General features: G+C 36.6%; 2 protein-coding genes across 4 annotated transcripts in view; one reads left to right on the top strand and one right to left on the bottom strand.

Moving 5' to 3' along the window:
* The window catches only part of PFKM (phosphofructokinase, muscle), a 46,490-nt gene extending 43,465 nt beyond the window's left edge, over nt 1-3,025 (bottom strand). Inside the window, exon 1 of one of the 2 annotated variants that reach the window (XM_039332752.1) lies at nt 3,000-3,025. Coding sequence is in view for 1 of the 2 variants with exons in the window: in XM_039332751.1 (XP_039188685.1) it covers nt 1,345-1,465 (121 nt within the window). In the remaining variant the exon portion in view is untranslated. Of the gene's footprint in view, nt 1-1,344; nt 1,492-2,999 lie in introns of those variants that run through there. The other variant, XM_039332751.1, reaches the window with a different exon arrangement.
* Nucleotides 3,026-3,141: 116 nt separating this feature from the next.
* The window catches only part of SENP1 (SUMO specific peptidase 1), a 30,935-nt gene continuing 16,524 nt past the window's right edge, over nt 3,142-17,552 (top strand). For both annotated transcript variants that reach the window (XR_005555403.1, XM_039332753.1), the window contains exons 1-10: nt 3,142-3,592; nt 5,421-5,473; nt 6,496-6,626; nt 7,389-7,470; nt 12,945-13,104; nt 14,521-14,680; nt 15,093-15,196; nt 15,279-15,526; nt 15,768-15,822; nt 16,509-16,547. Coding sequence is in view for 1 of the 2 variants with exons in the window: in XM_039332753.1 (XP_039188687.1) it covers nt 5,467-5,473; nt 6,496-6,626; nt 7,389-7,470; nt 12,945-13,104; nt 14,521-14,680; nt 15,093-15,196; nt 15,279-15,526; nt 15,768-15,822; nt 16,509-16,547 (986 nt within the window). In the remaining variant the exon portion in view is untranslated. The remainder of the gene's footprint in view (nt 3,593-5,420; nt 5,474-6,495; nt 6,627-7,388; nt 7,471-12,944; nt 13,105-14,520; nt 14,681-15,092; nt 15,197-15,278; nt 15,527-15,767; nt 15,823-16,508; nt 16,548-17,552) is intronic.

The following is a 17,552-nucleotide window of genomic DNA, read 5'->3' as shown; positions in this document are numbered from 1 at the left end:
TAAAGACTAGAATACACTATCTTGATCATAGATGTAGCTATGATGGTAGAACTATTTTAGGAAGCAAGAAAGGATTGCAGAAGTAGACTAAGGAACAAGATGAAAAGATGACAACCTCTCCAATTCAAACAAGTCACAATGTTAAGACTTATATCATTTTGCTAACTAAATATAAAATTGTCTCAACTGAGTGTGTTCATCAGCACTTCATCTATTTTGAAGTTTTCTTCTCCAGGGGTTTTAGCACCAACTTAGCATTATACACCAGCCTTAATCAGCTCATACAGCTAAGAAATGTCATGGACTCAGTCTAGAGACCCATATGTGAACTCTGCAGACAGATAAGTATTAAGTTGTTGTTGTTAGTTGCGAAGTCGTGTCCAACCCATCGCGACCCCATGAACAATGTTCCTCCAGGCCTTTCTGTCCTCTCTGAAGCCTGAGAATTTTGGGCACAGATGCCAGATATTGTAATTGTTACAATATCAGGGGAAACTTACTGTGTGGAGAGAAATTAACACCTGGTTTTAATTCATTTGATTCAATTTGACAATTTAAATTGAATTGTTAAATTGAATCAAATGAACAATTTAACAAATTTAGTTTTTTGATGTAATACCATCCATTGTTAAGACTGTGGCCATAGTACATATTCAAGGATTAAATGGGGCTTTCAATCTTATACAAGATGCACCTAAGTGTGGTAAGAACCGTGATGGTGCAGTGGTTTGAATGCAGTATTGCAGGCTAATTCTGCTGACTGCCAGGAGTTCAGCCCTGATCAGCCCATGATTCAGCCTTTCATCCTTCAGAGATAGATCAGTAAAATGAGGACCCAAATTTTGGAGGGCAATATGCTGACTTTGTAAACCCCTTAAGAGACGGCTGTAAAGCACTGTGAAATGGTATATAAATCTAAGTACTATTGCTATAAATGGGAAAATATTCTGCTACTACGTTTTACCTTCTCTCTTTACCTCAACATATTTGCAGACAGCATACTCATATAAAGTACCAAGTTGGAACCAGTTTTCTTTCAAAGTATTAATTAAGCTGCTGACTATGGTATATTTATCCATCTTGAAAAATCATTACCTTTGGTCAAAGCAAACATGACTTCATGACCTTTTTTTTTTTCCTGTATAATTTTTTCCTCCTTCCAGTCTGCTAAAGCAGACAAAATAGCCCTGGAGTGAATTGCCAAGGGGAGGGAGAATTGCCCATATCTCCTGTGGAAACCTACTGTATGTCCATATTCCTATCATGAACAGAGCATATGCTATTTAATGTCTGATGCTCAGGCCTGGAAAATCCAGCACATCTAAAACAGGAATGCTTACTGACCTGATTGTTCTTCTTTTTCTTCAGAGAACAAATAAGTTAAAAAGATAACAGCTGCAAATGTGAGAGAGACTGAAATGAAAAGGCTGGACCCTACTACTGAGAGATCCAGTGAAAACCACATAACCAGGGCACGAGTGCTCTCTTGTATGATATTTATAGATGCTATCTCAGGCTCCAGACAGCTTCTTCTGTTACACATCTTTCTTATTGGTGGATATAAAAGTCATGTCCTTACACTGAAATTGTGATGCTGGCTTACAAGTGCATTCAACTTTAAAGGACTACATTCAAAAGTAGATATTTTTTCCAAAAGGAAGATCTATTCTACGGGGTACAACCAAACAAGATAATCTTAATCTATGACTTCTACTAGAGAAAGAAAAAAACAAGTGTACTATAATCCAGGCAGCCCAGCACCCTCCATATGTATAGACTACAGTTTTTAGATTTTTCTATGCTGACACGGAATCTTGAATCTCATGAATTCTTTTGAAATCTGGAAATCTGGATGATTCATGGCATAAACATGTATTTTTTCCAATCCATCTGGATGATGAAAGATTCGGGATGGTGGTCGTAAGCTTTTCTCCATACACAGAAATAAAATCAGACTGTAACCATTTGCAGCAAAATGAATTGTGTGTGTGCAGCTAGAGTTGTTTCATCTTAAACAGCAAATCAAGTTATATAAGAGAGTCACACAATAAGATGCCTTGAGTCACCATGTGCGAGTAGGCAGCGATATAAATTTTCTAAATAAATAAAACAGTCATAGATATGCTAAGTGTAATAAAAAAATCAAATGCAGATATTAAAAGATGCATTCAACTGATGTACATTGTCACTTTTGCTATAAAAATGCATTTACTTACCATTCTCAGCTTTTCACTCAGCAAATGCCCCAGAAGAGACAGTATTACTAATTTATTGTTCATCACCGTGATGAACACACACATGCAATTCAAACCTGTTTATGCTTACTCAGAAATGTTTCATTATGGTCACATCTTGTTTCAGAATATGTGGATGGCTTTCGCAGAAGTTCATGAATATCATTTTAAAACGTCCATTTAAAACATCTCTGAGACAAAGCAACTGACTGTAAGATAGCTTTAATCCCAAACATTAACCAAACCTGTTATGTTCTGCTCTATGCCCGAGGGCAGCAATTCTTTGCCTGTTTCCAGATGCTCTGAGCTGCAACTTCCGAAATCTCACATCATTGGCCACGTTGGCTAAGATCGGGGCCGATCGGCCAACTCATCTGAAACACACCCGGGTGTGTACCCTGGGAACACAGTTTACCGAGCTTGGTGAACCCACTGCCTGACATTATTGTGGTAGCACAATAAGAATTCCATGCACATCTCTAAAAAAAATTAATAGCTGCTGCCAAATTGGTCTCCAGAATCTGTTTTCTAACGAGCCGGGGAAGAGCCCATTGGTATTTCAACGATTCACTCCATGCATATAATCCCATCCTTTCTCAATCACAGAAAACCCTCCGTTATTATGGAACACAACGAGGCATCGACCTTCCAACAAAAACACGTGGGTTCCAACGAAGCGAGCAAGAAAACGCGCACGCGCTTTAAAGGGACTATGCAACGCCTCATGCAAGCTCGCGTTCGCGCGTGCGCAGCCCATCCGCCTACCAATTCCGTTCAAGATTCTTTGGCGACGAGTTTTTTTTCCCCTCCTTCCTTCCCCCCCTGTTCCCCCGCCCCTTTCAAAGTCTCCACCGTCTTCGCCAGTGTTCTAAATCTAAGCGGCAGCTTCTTCCCCGGAAGAGAGGGGTCGATGGGGCGGGGCAAAGAACACCGGAAAGTTAGTTTCGCTTCCGGCTGCGTCGAGGGTTCCCGCCTCTTCGAATCCGGGTGGAAGGAAAGAAAGAAAGAATCGCGGGCGGCGGTTTCCGAGAGGGGAAAGCGAGCGGGGGAACGACGCGGGGTAAAAGGCGGGAACGGCCGACTATGCCCTTCTCCGTCATGGTCGTTGCTTCAGCTTCCGGCGTGAGGGTGGGGGTCTGGACGTGTCCCTATGGCAACAGCGCGCCTTGCCACTAATCTCCCAGGCCCGACGCGCTTCCCACGAGAGCCCCTTTCTCTGCGGTTCCGGCTCCACTTCCCTTCCGTCCCCATAGAAGGCCTGGCCTCGTAAGGAGTGACTGAAAGAGAAAAGAAAGGGCGGGCTCCGGTCGAGTGAACGGCGAGCGCGGGAGTCGGAACAGGCCTGGCAGAGTTTGACGGTTGGTCGTGTTTCCTTGCAAATGCTTCATATTTCGAAGGGGAGGGGGAGAGGGTATTTTGATTCAAAACCCTGTTCCAAAGGTAGGTAACTTGCGTGTTTGGAACTAAGCTCCCACAAACTCGTATTGTTGTTTTTGTTGCCTGGGGCTGATGGAAGTTATATAACAAGCAGCAAGCACGAGGTTTGCATGCCTGGGGCGTGGAATATCCCCATAGCTCTTAACAGTGCTGACTATGGAGGATGAAAGTGATAGCCCAAAACAAATTTTAACCTCTTCACCCTGTCCGCTAAACATGTGTCAGCACTCAGACTAAGCTTTGTTGGTAAATAAGCCTGAATACTGTAGTGCAGTGGTTCTCAACCACTGGGAGGGGGGCGCGGAGGTTTGAGGAAATGTTATGATTTAAATAATTGAGTTGTGTCTTGGAGGTCCGTGGCCACAAAAGGTGTTTAAAGGGGGTCTGTGGTGAAAAAAGGTTGAGAACCATTGCTGTAGTAGGATAAAGTCTCCCATTGGCAGTCATTTTCTCCTCCCAAGTTTATTCCCCTCTGCTCCTGCTTTTGTAGTCTTTGGTAAGAGGAAAGAATTTAAGAGAATGGTGTTACCAATCTGGAATGAGCAGAGTTGGAATTAATTTTTTTTTATAACATGTATATGTGAAAATGGTAACATTGTCATAGAGTTGTATGGGATTGTAGAGTTCAACTAGGTAGTATAGCCTATGGTTCCAGGCAGGATCAAGTAGAATATTTCTGACTGGTGACTATTTGCCCTGTTTTGAAACCTATAGTGAATGAACCATAGTTTTTCCTGTTTTACATTTGTTTCCCTTTGTGAAAATAGAATAGAGAAATCTGAATGTGGGAGGAAAATAACACACACAGAATTGTAACTCCTACAGTTTGCCTTCAGTTCTTCACAAATTCATCATCATGAATTGCAGACCAAATTAAAAGGATAACCACATCCTGAATAACTAGTTCCACTCTAGATTTTTAGTTACATCAAGAAACACATGAAGAGTATGAGATAGATACTCATCTCCTTTTTAAAGACAACATCAGTATAAACAAATTGTATTTTGGAGACGTATCAAAAAACTTTTTGGCATTGATTTATTATTTAGACTGACACATTTAAGAGTTGGAAGAAATATTCTGTGGTGCAGGCTGGGATGCTGGACTTTATTTTTATTCAAAGAAGGAGAGGAAACAGCTTAAAATTTGTTGCTGTAGCCAATAATAAACTGAAGTTCTGAAAACATCTGTTGCAACTTCCCGATATATGAAATGACTTTTTTAAGAGATAAATTTTCTTTTTAAAATTTTTAAAAATCATTTTTAAACTGTATTGGTTAAGTTACAAGCCTAATCATAGCTTTTCCCCCGGCATACTGTAATAGGGAATGTAGAACTTGGGTAAATAGATGAAACATGTACATTTTTTATAATAGTTGTTTTTGCTGTTATTAAAATGGCTCACTGATATTATATTTTACCATGATTTCATACAAGAATATGAACTGGCCCTCCCCAACCGGGTATGCTCCAAATGTTTTTGGTAGTCTGAAATAGCTCTTGTCAGTATTTGAGAGAATAAATTTGATGCCAACTTTTAGAGGACAGAAATAAATATTGTTTGTAGTGTCATCTCAAGTAGAGTTGGAGAAATGCAACTGCTTTCAAAGCCTAATGATTATATCAGGAGATATTGTGGCATAAGAGTTATATATTTCCTTCCACTAAGATTTTTTTTTAAATGTGACATCTGGTTCATCTGTTTATTTAATGTATAACATTTGCTTTATCTTCCACTCTTTTTTCAGGTTCTTGAAGATTCAGTTAATTTGAGTCAGTTATGTAAAGAGCATAATGATGGGTGAGTATATGCTACATTAATCCATTTAATTGTCAATTTTAAGTTACTATTTTAGAATCTACTATTTCAAGAAACCTCTCATTAAAGCAATTGGCAATCATTTTTAGTTAGGTTCAAATTTATTATTTGACATTTAATAATTAATGCATTTCTGAACAATTTCTGTAACTAATGGTTTTCCTAATGTTGCAGAGTATTTGCTATCATTGTGGTTTCTTTAATGATCGTGAATGTACATACACCATATGCCACAATTAGTAATTGTGATAGATTTGTAAGAGCTACCACATAACTATTCATCTTTTGCTAGGTCTACTTAAAATAATCAGGTTCTGAGGGGAGAACACATTCTTTTTCTTAATTTTGTTCTCTTTCCACCGATTGGGTTCACATATTCTGTTAGGTTATAATGTGCTTTGCTGGGGAGCAGGGGAGGGTTTGTTTCGTGTGAACATAGCCACTGAGCTGTGTAAACTGCAGTTTATAGCTCTGTTATGAATGAAATCAGTCAATTTAGTTCATTCAACAAAATATGGTTAAAATATATGGCTTAATGGAGTGTGAAGTAGTTATATTCAAAGGGTCCTTTATTCTTATACTTTTTAAAATAATATTTTAAAATATAGTTCCTTTTTAGAAGCAGTAAGTACTCATTGAAAGCATGCTCTGATGCTTTTTATAAGTTGCTGACATTAGTGTTGCTTGATTTGTGTTTTCTTCCTTGTATATGTATAATTTTTCTACTTTTTTACATTCTGTTTATTTACCTTTTTCATAAGCCCAAAATTGCAAACATTTAATCTTTTGCTCTCATTATTATACTTATTACCTTTCCCTGTGTTAAAATTGTGGAGAAATGCTAACACATTGCCTGTACTTTGGTGCTGCTTTTTTATCTTTTCTCTATTGAAGTCTCATATGCATTCTTCAGCACTTTCTATTTTGTTATATAGAATCTGTAATAGCAAGAAAACAAATTGCTTATTTTTCTTCCTCGAATAATAAACTTTTTTTAATTAAAGATGAAACTACTGACTGTATGAAGATGGATGCTGGGGACTATATGCAAGCTAATCATACTTCTGTGTTCAAGACTTTTCCTGAGCAACAGAATTTTATTTCAGGCAACCAGCATCCATTGTCTGACAACAAGGTTTGGGAATCAGTTACTTCTGCTTTCTTATCTGTACAGTGATTTTTATAAATCAATATATGTCTGATTATACATTAATTTTGAAATTACATTTAATAAAGAAGCTAGAAACTTATCTTATGTCACTCTGGCTATTCAGATCAAGATTTATAAGATTTTAATCCTCTGCTTCTAGATATTCAAGCCTCTGCGATTAGTAAGAATGCTGCAAAATTTATTACAGAATATTTGGTACATGCGGTCCTTGCTTAAACACCAATTGAGACTGGGATTTTCATCACTAAGTGATATGGTCATTAGGTGAAACATTGTGTAACAGCACCCCTTAGCATCAGCAATGGCAGGGCCATTGCAACAATTAAGATAGTCATAAATACCATTCCTTCAGCCCTATTGTAACTGAACAGTGATTGAATAAATAGTCATTGCGCAAGTACCTGTCCTTATTAATATGACTCATTATTTTTTTGCCTTACAATCATGAACAGTAATAACATTTTATCAGTTTCTTCTGTTAAATAGTTTTCTCTGATTTGCTTTTCCAACTTTCTTAATCTTTACTACTGAAGTTCTAGACTGTGAAATAACCATGTTGAGATTGTTTTGTACTATTTTTTATCTTTTGTAATCGATTTTCATTATATTTTGTAACTGAAGAATGTTAGAGGGACTAGGAGTTGCAATTACTTCTTAACATGTAATTTAACTACTGAAACTACTGGTTCTTTTCTTGACATTTTTTATTTTTTGTTTCTCTTTTAGTTTTTATCAAACAAGTTTAACAGCTTCGCCGAACCGTCCACTTCTCTAACGGGAAATACTTGTAGTTTCAATTACTATCCAGGTAAGTCTGGTTGCATTGGCTTGTGAACAGATGAAGATCTGTCAGAACATTCTAACAGTTAAGTAATAAGTCACATATGATCTGTGTTTTCAATATTTTTTTTTTATTAAAGAGTTTTATAAATTTTACAAAAAATAAGAAACAATACAAAAACAAAAAACAACATATACAAATAAAAAACAAACATTACCCAACAAAACCCCCCTTCCCCCACCCCTACCCAAACCCCCCTTCCCCCCCCAGGACCTCCCAGAGCAGAATATAGGCTTAATTAAAGAAAAAGTTAAAAAAAATTATAAAAAAAGAATATAAAATAGAATATATATATATATATATAAAGTTAAAAATTATGAAAAAACTATATAATATTTTTTATATCAAATTTAAATTGTATGAATTTTATCCATTTATCCCAAACAGCAAGAAATTTCTCTTGCGTTTGTCCCTTTAAGAAAGCCGAAATCTTTGCCATTTCCGCCAAATGAGACACTTTAAGAAACCATTCCTGCAATGTAGGCAAAGATTCCTTCTTCCAATATTGTCCTACTAACAGCCTCGCAGCTGTTATCAAGTTTAACATCAATATAACCTCCTTTGTGTCACAATCAGTAACTATACCTAAGAAAAATAATTGTGGAGTAAATTTTACCCTCCTTTTAAAAATTCTCTGGATATTCCACCATATCTTAATCCAGAATGCTTTTATCTCTCTGCACGACCACCAAATATGATAATAAGTAGCATCCATACAACCACATCTCCAACATTTAGGTTGTAAGTCAGGGTACATAAAAGACATTTTTTGTGGATCAAGGTGCCATCTATAAAACATTTTATAAAAATTCTCCCTTAAGTTCTGTGCTTGTGTAAATTTGACATTTCTCACCCAAATAATTTCCCAGGTGTCCAATGGAACTGGCTCACCAAAATTCTGCGCCCATCTAATCATACAATCTTTAATTAGTTCCGTTTCTGAATCCAATTCAACTAAAACCCCATAGATCCTCTTAATGTGGGTTTGTCTTTGATCCTTCACTTGCTTAATAAGATTTTCATCTTCTCTGTAAAAACCCACCTTACAGTCCATCTTCCATCTATCTAATAATTGCCTATATTGGAACCAAGAATAAATAATATTTTCTTGTGCTAACTCTTCCCGTAATTTTAACTGCCAGTTTTGTCCATCCCATTTAAGTAACTGTCTATAGGACACCATATCCATTTTAACCCCTCTTTTTATTCCTTCTATTGCATGCCAAGGTACGGCCCATAATGGTACTTTGAAATCACTTTTGTAATATTTTCTCCAAACCCTAAGTAAAGAAATTCTTAAGATATGAGATTTAAAAGCCCAATCCATTTTTTTATTAAATATTAAATAGGCATGCCACCCAAAAAGTAAATTCCATCCCTCTAAGTGAAGTATATCAGAATTTGTCAAATTTACCCAGTCACTAACTAATGTTAAAACCACCGCATCATAATATAATTTCAAATTCGGCACCTTGAGTCCTCCCCTCTCACGGAAATCTTGCATAATTTTAAATTTAACCCTTGGCTTTTTCCCTGCCCAAATAAATTTATTAAGGCCTTTCTGCCACTCAGTTAAATTGATCTCATTCTTCAAAATCGGTATCATTTGGAACAAAAAGAGAAACTTGGGTAGAATATTCATTTTTATCACTGCAATTCTTCCCATGAGGGATAATTGCAACTTTTCCCAATTCTTCAAGTCTCTCTGTACCCTAACCCACAACCTTTCATAATTATTTTTAAATAATTTTGCATTAGAAACAGATAGCATCACCCCCAAATATTTTACCTTATTAACAATTTCAAAACCCGTCAAGTTAACCAAAGTCTGCTTCTCCCGACTAGTCATATTTTTAGGTAAAATTTTTGTCTTATTAACATTAATCTTAAAACCCGAAACCAAACCATAATTATGAATCAGCTGTAATAATTTTACTACAGAATAAGTAGGTTGCGACAAAGTGATGACCAAGTCATCCGCAAAAGCTCTTAACTTATACTCTTTTTTATTAACTTCTATTCCTTTAATTTCCTGCGACTCTCGAATTTTGATCAACAGTATTTCCAGTGTTAAGACAAACAGCAACGGTGATAATGGGCAGCCCTGTCTAGTACCTTTCTCTATTGTAAAAACCTCTGACAAACCTCCATTAACGATAAGTTGTGCCGTTTGTTTTTGATATATTACCATAAGAGCTTGCAATATCTTTTCACCAAAATTCATCTCTTCCATTACTCTTAACATAAAATGCCAATTCAATTGATCAAAAGCTTTTTCAGCATCTAAAAATATCAGCCCTGCAGGAACTTGGTTGTTTTTATCTAAATATTCTAATAAATTAATAATTTGTCTGACATTATTTTTCATGTACCTTCCAGTTATGAACCATATAAGCCCAATTCAACCATCACATATCTCCCTTGGGGGTCAGACTCCACCAGACAAACTGGTAGATTTTGCTTGACATAAATAACAACTCCCCCCTTCTTCCCGGGAGCAGAAGATACGAAGTGAGATCCCAGACGGGCATTAACTAAATATTTCTGATCCTTAAGTAAAATATGAGTTTCCTGTAAGCAAATAACATCATTATTACGTTGCTTCAAATAATAAAAGATTTTTTTCCTTTTCTGAGGAGAATTCAATCCATTAACATTCCAGGTCAAAAACTTTGCCATCTCCCTTGGCCCGCAGCCTGGAGAAGACACCTTGGAGATCTGAAATTGCAACATGTGTTGCATGACTCTTGGGTCTTGCTCCTCCCACCGGCGGTGATACATTTCCAGGAGAAATCTCTTTGGCCTCTTTCTTACGTTGCTCCTTCTCTTTACGTTTATAAGCTGCACGAGTCATTCTCTGCTCTTTAACCTCCGTCTGGCGTTGCCATTCAGCTTGCAGCATCCCAGCAGAAACCGAACTTAATGCCTCAGACTGCTGCTCCGCCTCTTTGCCACTCAGGGATTTCTGAACAGGTAAAATTGAGCCTGCACCTAGGACTGAAGTATAGAATTCTCTAGCTTTATCAACCGTATTCAATCTATAACGTGTCCCCGCATGGCTCAGAACAATACCCATCGGGATTTCCCATCTAAATGGTATCGATCTAGCTTTAAGCTCATTAGCTAAGAAAGCAAAATCTTTCCTGCTTCTTAAAATTTTTGATGGGATTTCCTTTAGTATAATGACATCTTGGGCAGCTATCTGAAATCTTTTATTATAAAAGGCTTGTATGATCTCATTACGCAGAGACTTCTTCGTAAAATAAATCACCACATCTCTAGGCAAATTCTTCTGCTTAGCAATCCAAGAGTTAAGCCTGTACACTTTTTCAACTTCTCTGCGTAATTCTTCTTTGTCCATGTCCAAAACCACAGCCAAATCAGTAAGAACCACCTCCATCAGATCTTGATTCATATCTTCCTTGAGGCCTCTAATCCTCAAAGCATATTCCATCTGCCTGTACTGAAACATCAAAATATCTTCTTGTGAAGTCTCCACCTTCCTTTCCACATCTTGAATTTTATCATCAAAGGAATCAACTTTATCTTCAACTTCCTCGAGTCTTACATTCAGCTTAACCACCACTGTAGCCAAACCTGAGACTGCTGCAAGTATATCTTGTCGCAAAATATTATTGTTCTTTTCCAATTGATCCTTCATCCCACTTATCTCTTCTTTGAAGTCAGATTTAATTTCTGATTTAAGCTGTGTAGAAAGTTGCTTCATTTCCTCTCTCATTTGAGCTACAGCCTCTCCCATTATACCTCTAGCCTCTTGTGCTGAAAGTCCAGGCAAAGGAGGGGAGGGTGGTGGCTGTGCCGGTGGTGCATGTTTAAGTTGTTGTTGTGGTTGTGCAGTAGAAGCTATAGGAGAGGAAATCACCTTGGATATTGTAGAAGGCAGCTGTCTCTTTGAAGCCATTTTAAATAACACAGTTCTCACTTCCCTTTCCCCCCCCCCCAAAAAAAAATGAGGGGGAAAGAGAGAAAAATTTTACTTTTAAAAGAGGCAGCAAAAACACTATAATCCTTGAAAATCCAGAGAAAAAAAACCAAAAAGAAAAAGAAAATCAAAAAAGAGGATTCAATACCAAAAGCAAAAGTAAAGTCCAGTCCTTAACAGGAGAAAGTGAAACAGGAGAAAGTGAAACAAAAGACAAGGAAAAAAAACTCCGTCACTTTCAAAACGCCATCTTAATTCCTTCTCCACAATAATAATAAAAAAAAAGGAGAAATAGTCAGAACTAAATAAAAAAAAATACCTAAATTATATAAAAAAAAATCCTTTAAACTGCTCTGTCCGTTTTTTAGGAATTACTCACCAACTCTCTATAAGCACGGAGATAGAAGCGGCAGTTTCTTTTGCTTCCTAGGAAGCAAAAACAGCTGGGAGGCGGAGACAGCAAGAGCTCCGAGGGAACACTCCTTTCACCCCCTCTAGGATTAAATCCAGAGAGGGTTCAGGGGTTCTACCTCTACTCTTGCACTCTCTGTCCCTTCCCTTTGCCCGGGAAGGGAGTTCCGAGCCGCGGACCAGCTGATGCACGCTGTGCTCCGCGGCTCTGACACTTTTCCAGCTGGACGGCTAAAAGATAGCCGCCATCGCTGTCGCTCCGTACCGGAAGTCCCCTGTGTTTTCAATATTATTACAATTAATAGTTGCATCTAAAGTGTCCACTAAACAGAGGGATGGTCTTCATTTAACATGTGGCCTTATTCCTATAAGAAGCTAATATAATTTGAAATGTTCTTCATGGTTTATAGAGGCATATTTGCTGGTTAGATGACTTGGTAATTAGAAATATCAATTGTTAGCAGGAATTTCCATTTACTGTATCCTTGGGACCTATTCTATTTTCAGAATCTGGCTTCAAATTCAAAGTATGTTCTGTAGTTTGGTCTGAGCTCAGGTTCTTTAAGAAAGGTATTGCTAATTTAGCAGGCATAGACTTAAATTTGTAAAATATATGTATTTTGACTGAATATTCTGATGCATTCATTTTGCATACTCTGCATATTGAACATTTTTTGTTTGCATTTTTACAATATTGAATATCTCTTTCTGAAAAAAGTAGATAGGACCAAGTAAAATTTAGTGTGGCTCAAAGTTTGGTTGGAAATTTTGGTAGGAATTGATTACGGACAGTCAAGTTGACTATGCTCACTGACTCTTCTTAAAAGTGCTTTTGTAAACGGATTGAATTGTAACAAATTTACAAATAAAAAAAGTTAATTATTAGTACAAGGTAGTTTGTTTAAACGTAAAGAAAACCAGTTAACTTTTCCCTTCAAAATATATTTTGGAAAATCTCTTTAAAATATTTGTAATTTCTTCTAAAATATTTGTAATTTCCCCAACATAGAAAACATATTTTTATGTAGTAGGTAATATAAAAGATTATTGGCATCTTATTGACCATTTCTTGCTTCTGCTCTGGCAGAATCCCCAAGCTTTGAGAGCTGCCCAGCAACTGAAGTAAGAAGAACATTTGGAACAAGTGCCAATGGTCAGTGGAAGAGTTGCAGCTCCCCTCTTGGCTCTGTTTCACAGAAGCCCAGAGTAAGTCGCAGTGTATATTTTGAAACACGCAAAAATCCAAGGTACATAAAATTTTCTCATTTTTTTTTTGTTAACACCTTAATTCTATTTGTTACAAGTTTTGTAATCTTTTAAGAATTATATGAAACATTCTGAACTGTAACAAAGCTTAGATATGCGGTTGCTTAGGAAATAAATGCTAGCAGTCCTCACCCATGGTAATTGGGACCGGGAACTCTGTTGCTAAGCGATACAGTCATAAGGTGCGATGTCACATGACCACATCAACTTACAATAACAGTTTCAGCATTCACGGCTGTTGTCTTTAGATGAATCCTATGTGATTGCACCATCTTGCAGTCATGTGATTGCCATTTGTGACCTGTCAGCTTCCCTGTTGACTTTGCTTGTCAGAAGGCAGCAACGAAGATCACAAATGACAGTCGTGATTGCTGGACACTGCATTGTAATTGCAAGCCACTTGCCAAGTGCCTGAATTTGATCATGTGACTTTGAGGACAGTGTAACAGCCATGAGGGGTACAGTGCTGATACAGTGCTGTCATTTTGAACAATCACTGAACAAGTGGACATTAAAAAAGACTACCTATAATAGTTTTAATGTACTAATTGGAGAAGGGAATGTCCCTTATTCATAGTCATCTGAGAAATAGAGAATATATCACCCTGGTTCTTTGTGTCATTTGGTAATTTCGATGCAACAGACTTCACATGAAACATCTGTACTTTTTGCCAATTAAAGTCATTGAGACAGGCTTTGATTAGCATAGAATATTGGTCTGTTTCATTTGAAGTCCACTGTACTGAAGTACAGTAATTTGAAATTGAGCTGTACAGGTGGTCCTTCATTTACAACAATTTGTTTAGTGGCCAGTTACAGTGGCACCAAAAAAGTGATTTATGACATGATTTATGACCAGTTTTCACATCTATGATCATGTGATCGGTATTTGGGCACTTGGCAACTGATGTATATTTATGAGAGTTGCACTGTCCAGGAGTCATCATTTGTAACCTTCTTGGCTGACTTCCAACAAATAAAGTCAGTGGGAGAAGTCAGATTCACTTAACAACCACATGAGTCACTTAACAATCAAGATGATTCACTTAACAGTGGTGGCAAAAAGGTTATAAAATGGGATGATTCACTTAACAACTGCCTTGCTTACCAATGGAAATTTTGGGCTCAATTGTCATAATTTGTGGACTATCTGTATAGATATAAAAGCAGCTGCAAATACCTTAAATCAGTGTTTCTCAACCTTGACAATTTTAAGGCATTCTGGGTTCATTATGAATTTTTTTCACCATATTATATATTTAAATTGTCTTTTTTAAAGAGAATAATCATGGTTTGTTAGAGTTGCTATTTGAGTTTTTCTAGAATGCAAAAAACCATATTTAAATCTTGAATGTCTTTATAAGCCTAGCTAAAAAGAGTTATCATTTTTTCTGCAGTATGGCGGCAAATTCCTTTGTAGGAAAATCAAACCACCACAGTCACATTTCTACCTATGAAAAAGCCTTTCCAATTAAGTCCGTTGCTAATCCATCATGTCGTCGGAGCTTACTAAGTCCCAAGAAGTCTCAGAGAAGATTCGTCAGTACTGTAGAAGAGGTAGGTGAAAAAGGAAAATAAATAAATTGAATCTGCTTTGGTGGAGGAAGACACACACATACACACTCTCTAACACAAGATAGATCTGGAATATAAATATACAGATGTGTGAAATACAGGTGTTCATAGACTAACCACCCATAAGCCAAATTCCTATTCTCTATGGAATGCCATATGCTAAATAAATAAATGCATTTCTGTGGAATCATTCTTATTTATGGACAAGACTTTTTGTCTGTACTCTCACATCAGTGAGATCATTTTCAATCCTGATGATGCTTCTTTTAGGATTTTAATTTATTCTGCATATTAGATAAACTTATTTTGTCAGTGATAAATTACTTTAAATCACTTTTGCATCCTATAAAATATTGTGTTTCTGGTAATGTATGGGATTTTTTTTTCTCCCCAGATAGTTCGGGAAGAAGAGAAAGAAATATACAGGCAGTTGATTCAAATGGTTACAGGGAAAAATCTGTCAGCTTCCAAAGCCTCTTCATTATTGTCTCTTCATCTGTGAGTCTCTGAAATATATTGATTAATCTGATTGTCTACAAGTTTGTTTCCAAAATTTCTGGCCTTTTGCTTTTGTTTTCAGGCCCAGGTGTGCAGATTCCAATAAAAAAAATGTGAAAGAAACTGAAAACAAACGTATGAAACCTTTTGATGTTTGTGGCCCCTCTCTGGGCAACCAGTCATCCAGTCTTCTCAGGATACAGGAGCAGCATTCTCACAAACCACTGCCACAACCAGTTTGTAATTTTACTTCCCCTGTTAACTTTGATCTCAAGACCAGTACACCCATACAACAAACTAATCTAGTAGCATTGGATGTGCAGACTGAAGGTAAAAACAACGGATATACATTGAAATATTATGGATTTTATTTCGTGACCACAAATTCTTGAATTATTTTCTCTAGACCATCTGCACTCTTAATTCTCAGATGCAGGTTTGTTGTTTCTCCCAGCCTGGTACCTAAATTAACTGAATAAATCTGAATTCAGTCACAGTATGGATTCTGTTCTGGAGAAGATTATTAGTACAGAGTAATGCTAAATCTTGCACCCTGTTTTGTTTGATCTAGGATGTGATTCAGTCATAATGTTAAATGGCAAAGACTTCAGATCTCCAGCTCCAAGGCAAGTGGGCTTTCAGATTTGTAGAAACTACAATTTATTGTTTTGAGGGAAGTAGCCAAAAAAAAAAAAAAAAATCGGTGAAGTAAATTTGTTGAGCTTAGACTGCCAGAATAATTAGAACAAATTTATTAATGCTTCATTAATTTGAGAGGGAGTTTAGCGTTATTTCTGATGTTGGGATTGTCCATTTGGCCTTGGTTTACTTTGAATAAAACATTTTATGCATTAGTAATTAGTACAAATTTTGTAGTTTTGTGTAATAAACCTTGAAAGTTTTTTCCACCCTCTAGACTATTAGAAAGTACCTCAGACTTTTTTTCAAATTTTCACTGCTTTTCAACTCTGCTGCTGTTTCAGAGTTTTTCTGTAGTCCGTTTGCAGTACCATTTACTGAAGCACTCTGTTTCCCTGGATTTTTTTTGGATATATAGTATCATTTAAGCAGAAAGTGTGACCTTTTCCCAAGTTGACTCTGATAAACTTCTGAAATTGATAGAATTTGCTAGTAAATTTTTGGTAGAAACTTTTGTTTGGTTGCCAAGTGCACATTTGGACTTAATTATTTACTGCTCTTGATATTCTCTTCTGCCTTAGCAGCACAATTGGAATTTACCTTTAATAACTTGCTTGTTTTTTTTTTTCCTGGAAGAAACATTAATCCTTTTTATTTTCTGCTTCCCTTTTAGTATACCTTTCTTTGAAGCTGAATTGTGGATAAAAGAATTGTAAGAATTTCTAAGAATTTCTAAATCCCTTTCTTAAAGCTAAATTTGCCTTCTTGATTTGACAAGCAATATATATATTGTTTCCTTTTCCAGTACCGTAAAGAAGCTCTAGACAGTCTGAATTCCTATTGCTAATAAGGGCAGAGTACTTTATGTTAAGTTCACATGTCTTTGTTGTATCTTACATAGGATCATGTAGGATAGAATATTTGAGAGACTAAAGCAGTGTTTCTCAACCTTGACAATTTTAAGGCATGTGGACTTCAACTCCCAGAATTCCACAGCCAGCAATGGAACTTTAAGTTCACATGCTTTAAAGTTGTCAAGGTTGAGAAACACTGGACTAAAGGATATGGAACTTTAACTTATTAATTTGTGGTCTCAAGACTGAAAATATTTTATAGAAATCACTGAGAAATCTCTGAGGGAGAGGGGCAGTTAAGAAGTGCAGAAAATGAATGAATGAATGAATGAATAAACAGACAAACAAATAATAAAAGTACCAGTGAAATCACTGTTTTGATTAGATACCAGTATTGGAGAGCTTCTAGGAGTAAATACAAATCTTTTAAAGTTTTAAAATAGAAAAATAAGTATTCAAATTCCAGCACTAAATCTTAGTCTGTACTATTAGATCCTTTCTTACAGATCTTTCAGTTAAATGTGGGTAATATTTGGAAGATAGGTGCCATAATTCGCCCTTCTGATTTTCTGAAGAACTGGAGTGATGCTATGATATTACTAGAATGAGTGCATTCATTTTTTTTGCTATTTACTTTTCAGGGGGCTAGGATGTTACCTTAAACCTGCCCCCACATGGTCTCAATCTGACTATTTGCTACTGCATGTTATCGTTTGATCTAGGAATTACCACTGAAATGCAATTGAAGTCCCAATGTGCAATATGCAAGCTGCAAGCTGCCTATCTTGAATTAAAGGCATGTGTGAGTGTCCAGCAGGATTAGAACTAGATCAGCAGATGTGACACTTTCACCCAGCATTTCC

This window comes from Crotalus tigris, unplaced genomic scaffold (genome assembly GCF_016545835.1).
Source record: "Crotalus tigris isolate CLP2741 ecotype Arizona unplaced genomic scaffold, ASM1654583v1 scf7180000024462.759394, whole genome shotgun sequence".
Classification (NCBI taxonomy): Eukaryota; Metazoa; Chordata; class Lepidosauria; order Squamata; family Viperidae; genus Crotalus; species Crotalus tigris.
Note: the sequence above shows the minus strand (reverse complement) of the source record. Positions and strands in the feature narration are given on the sequence as shown.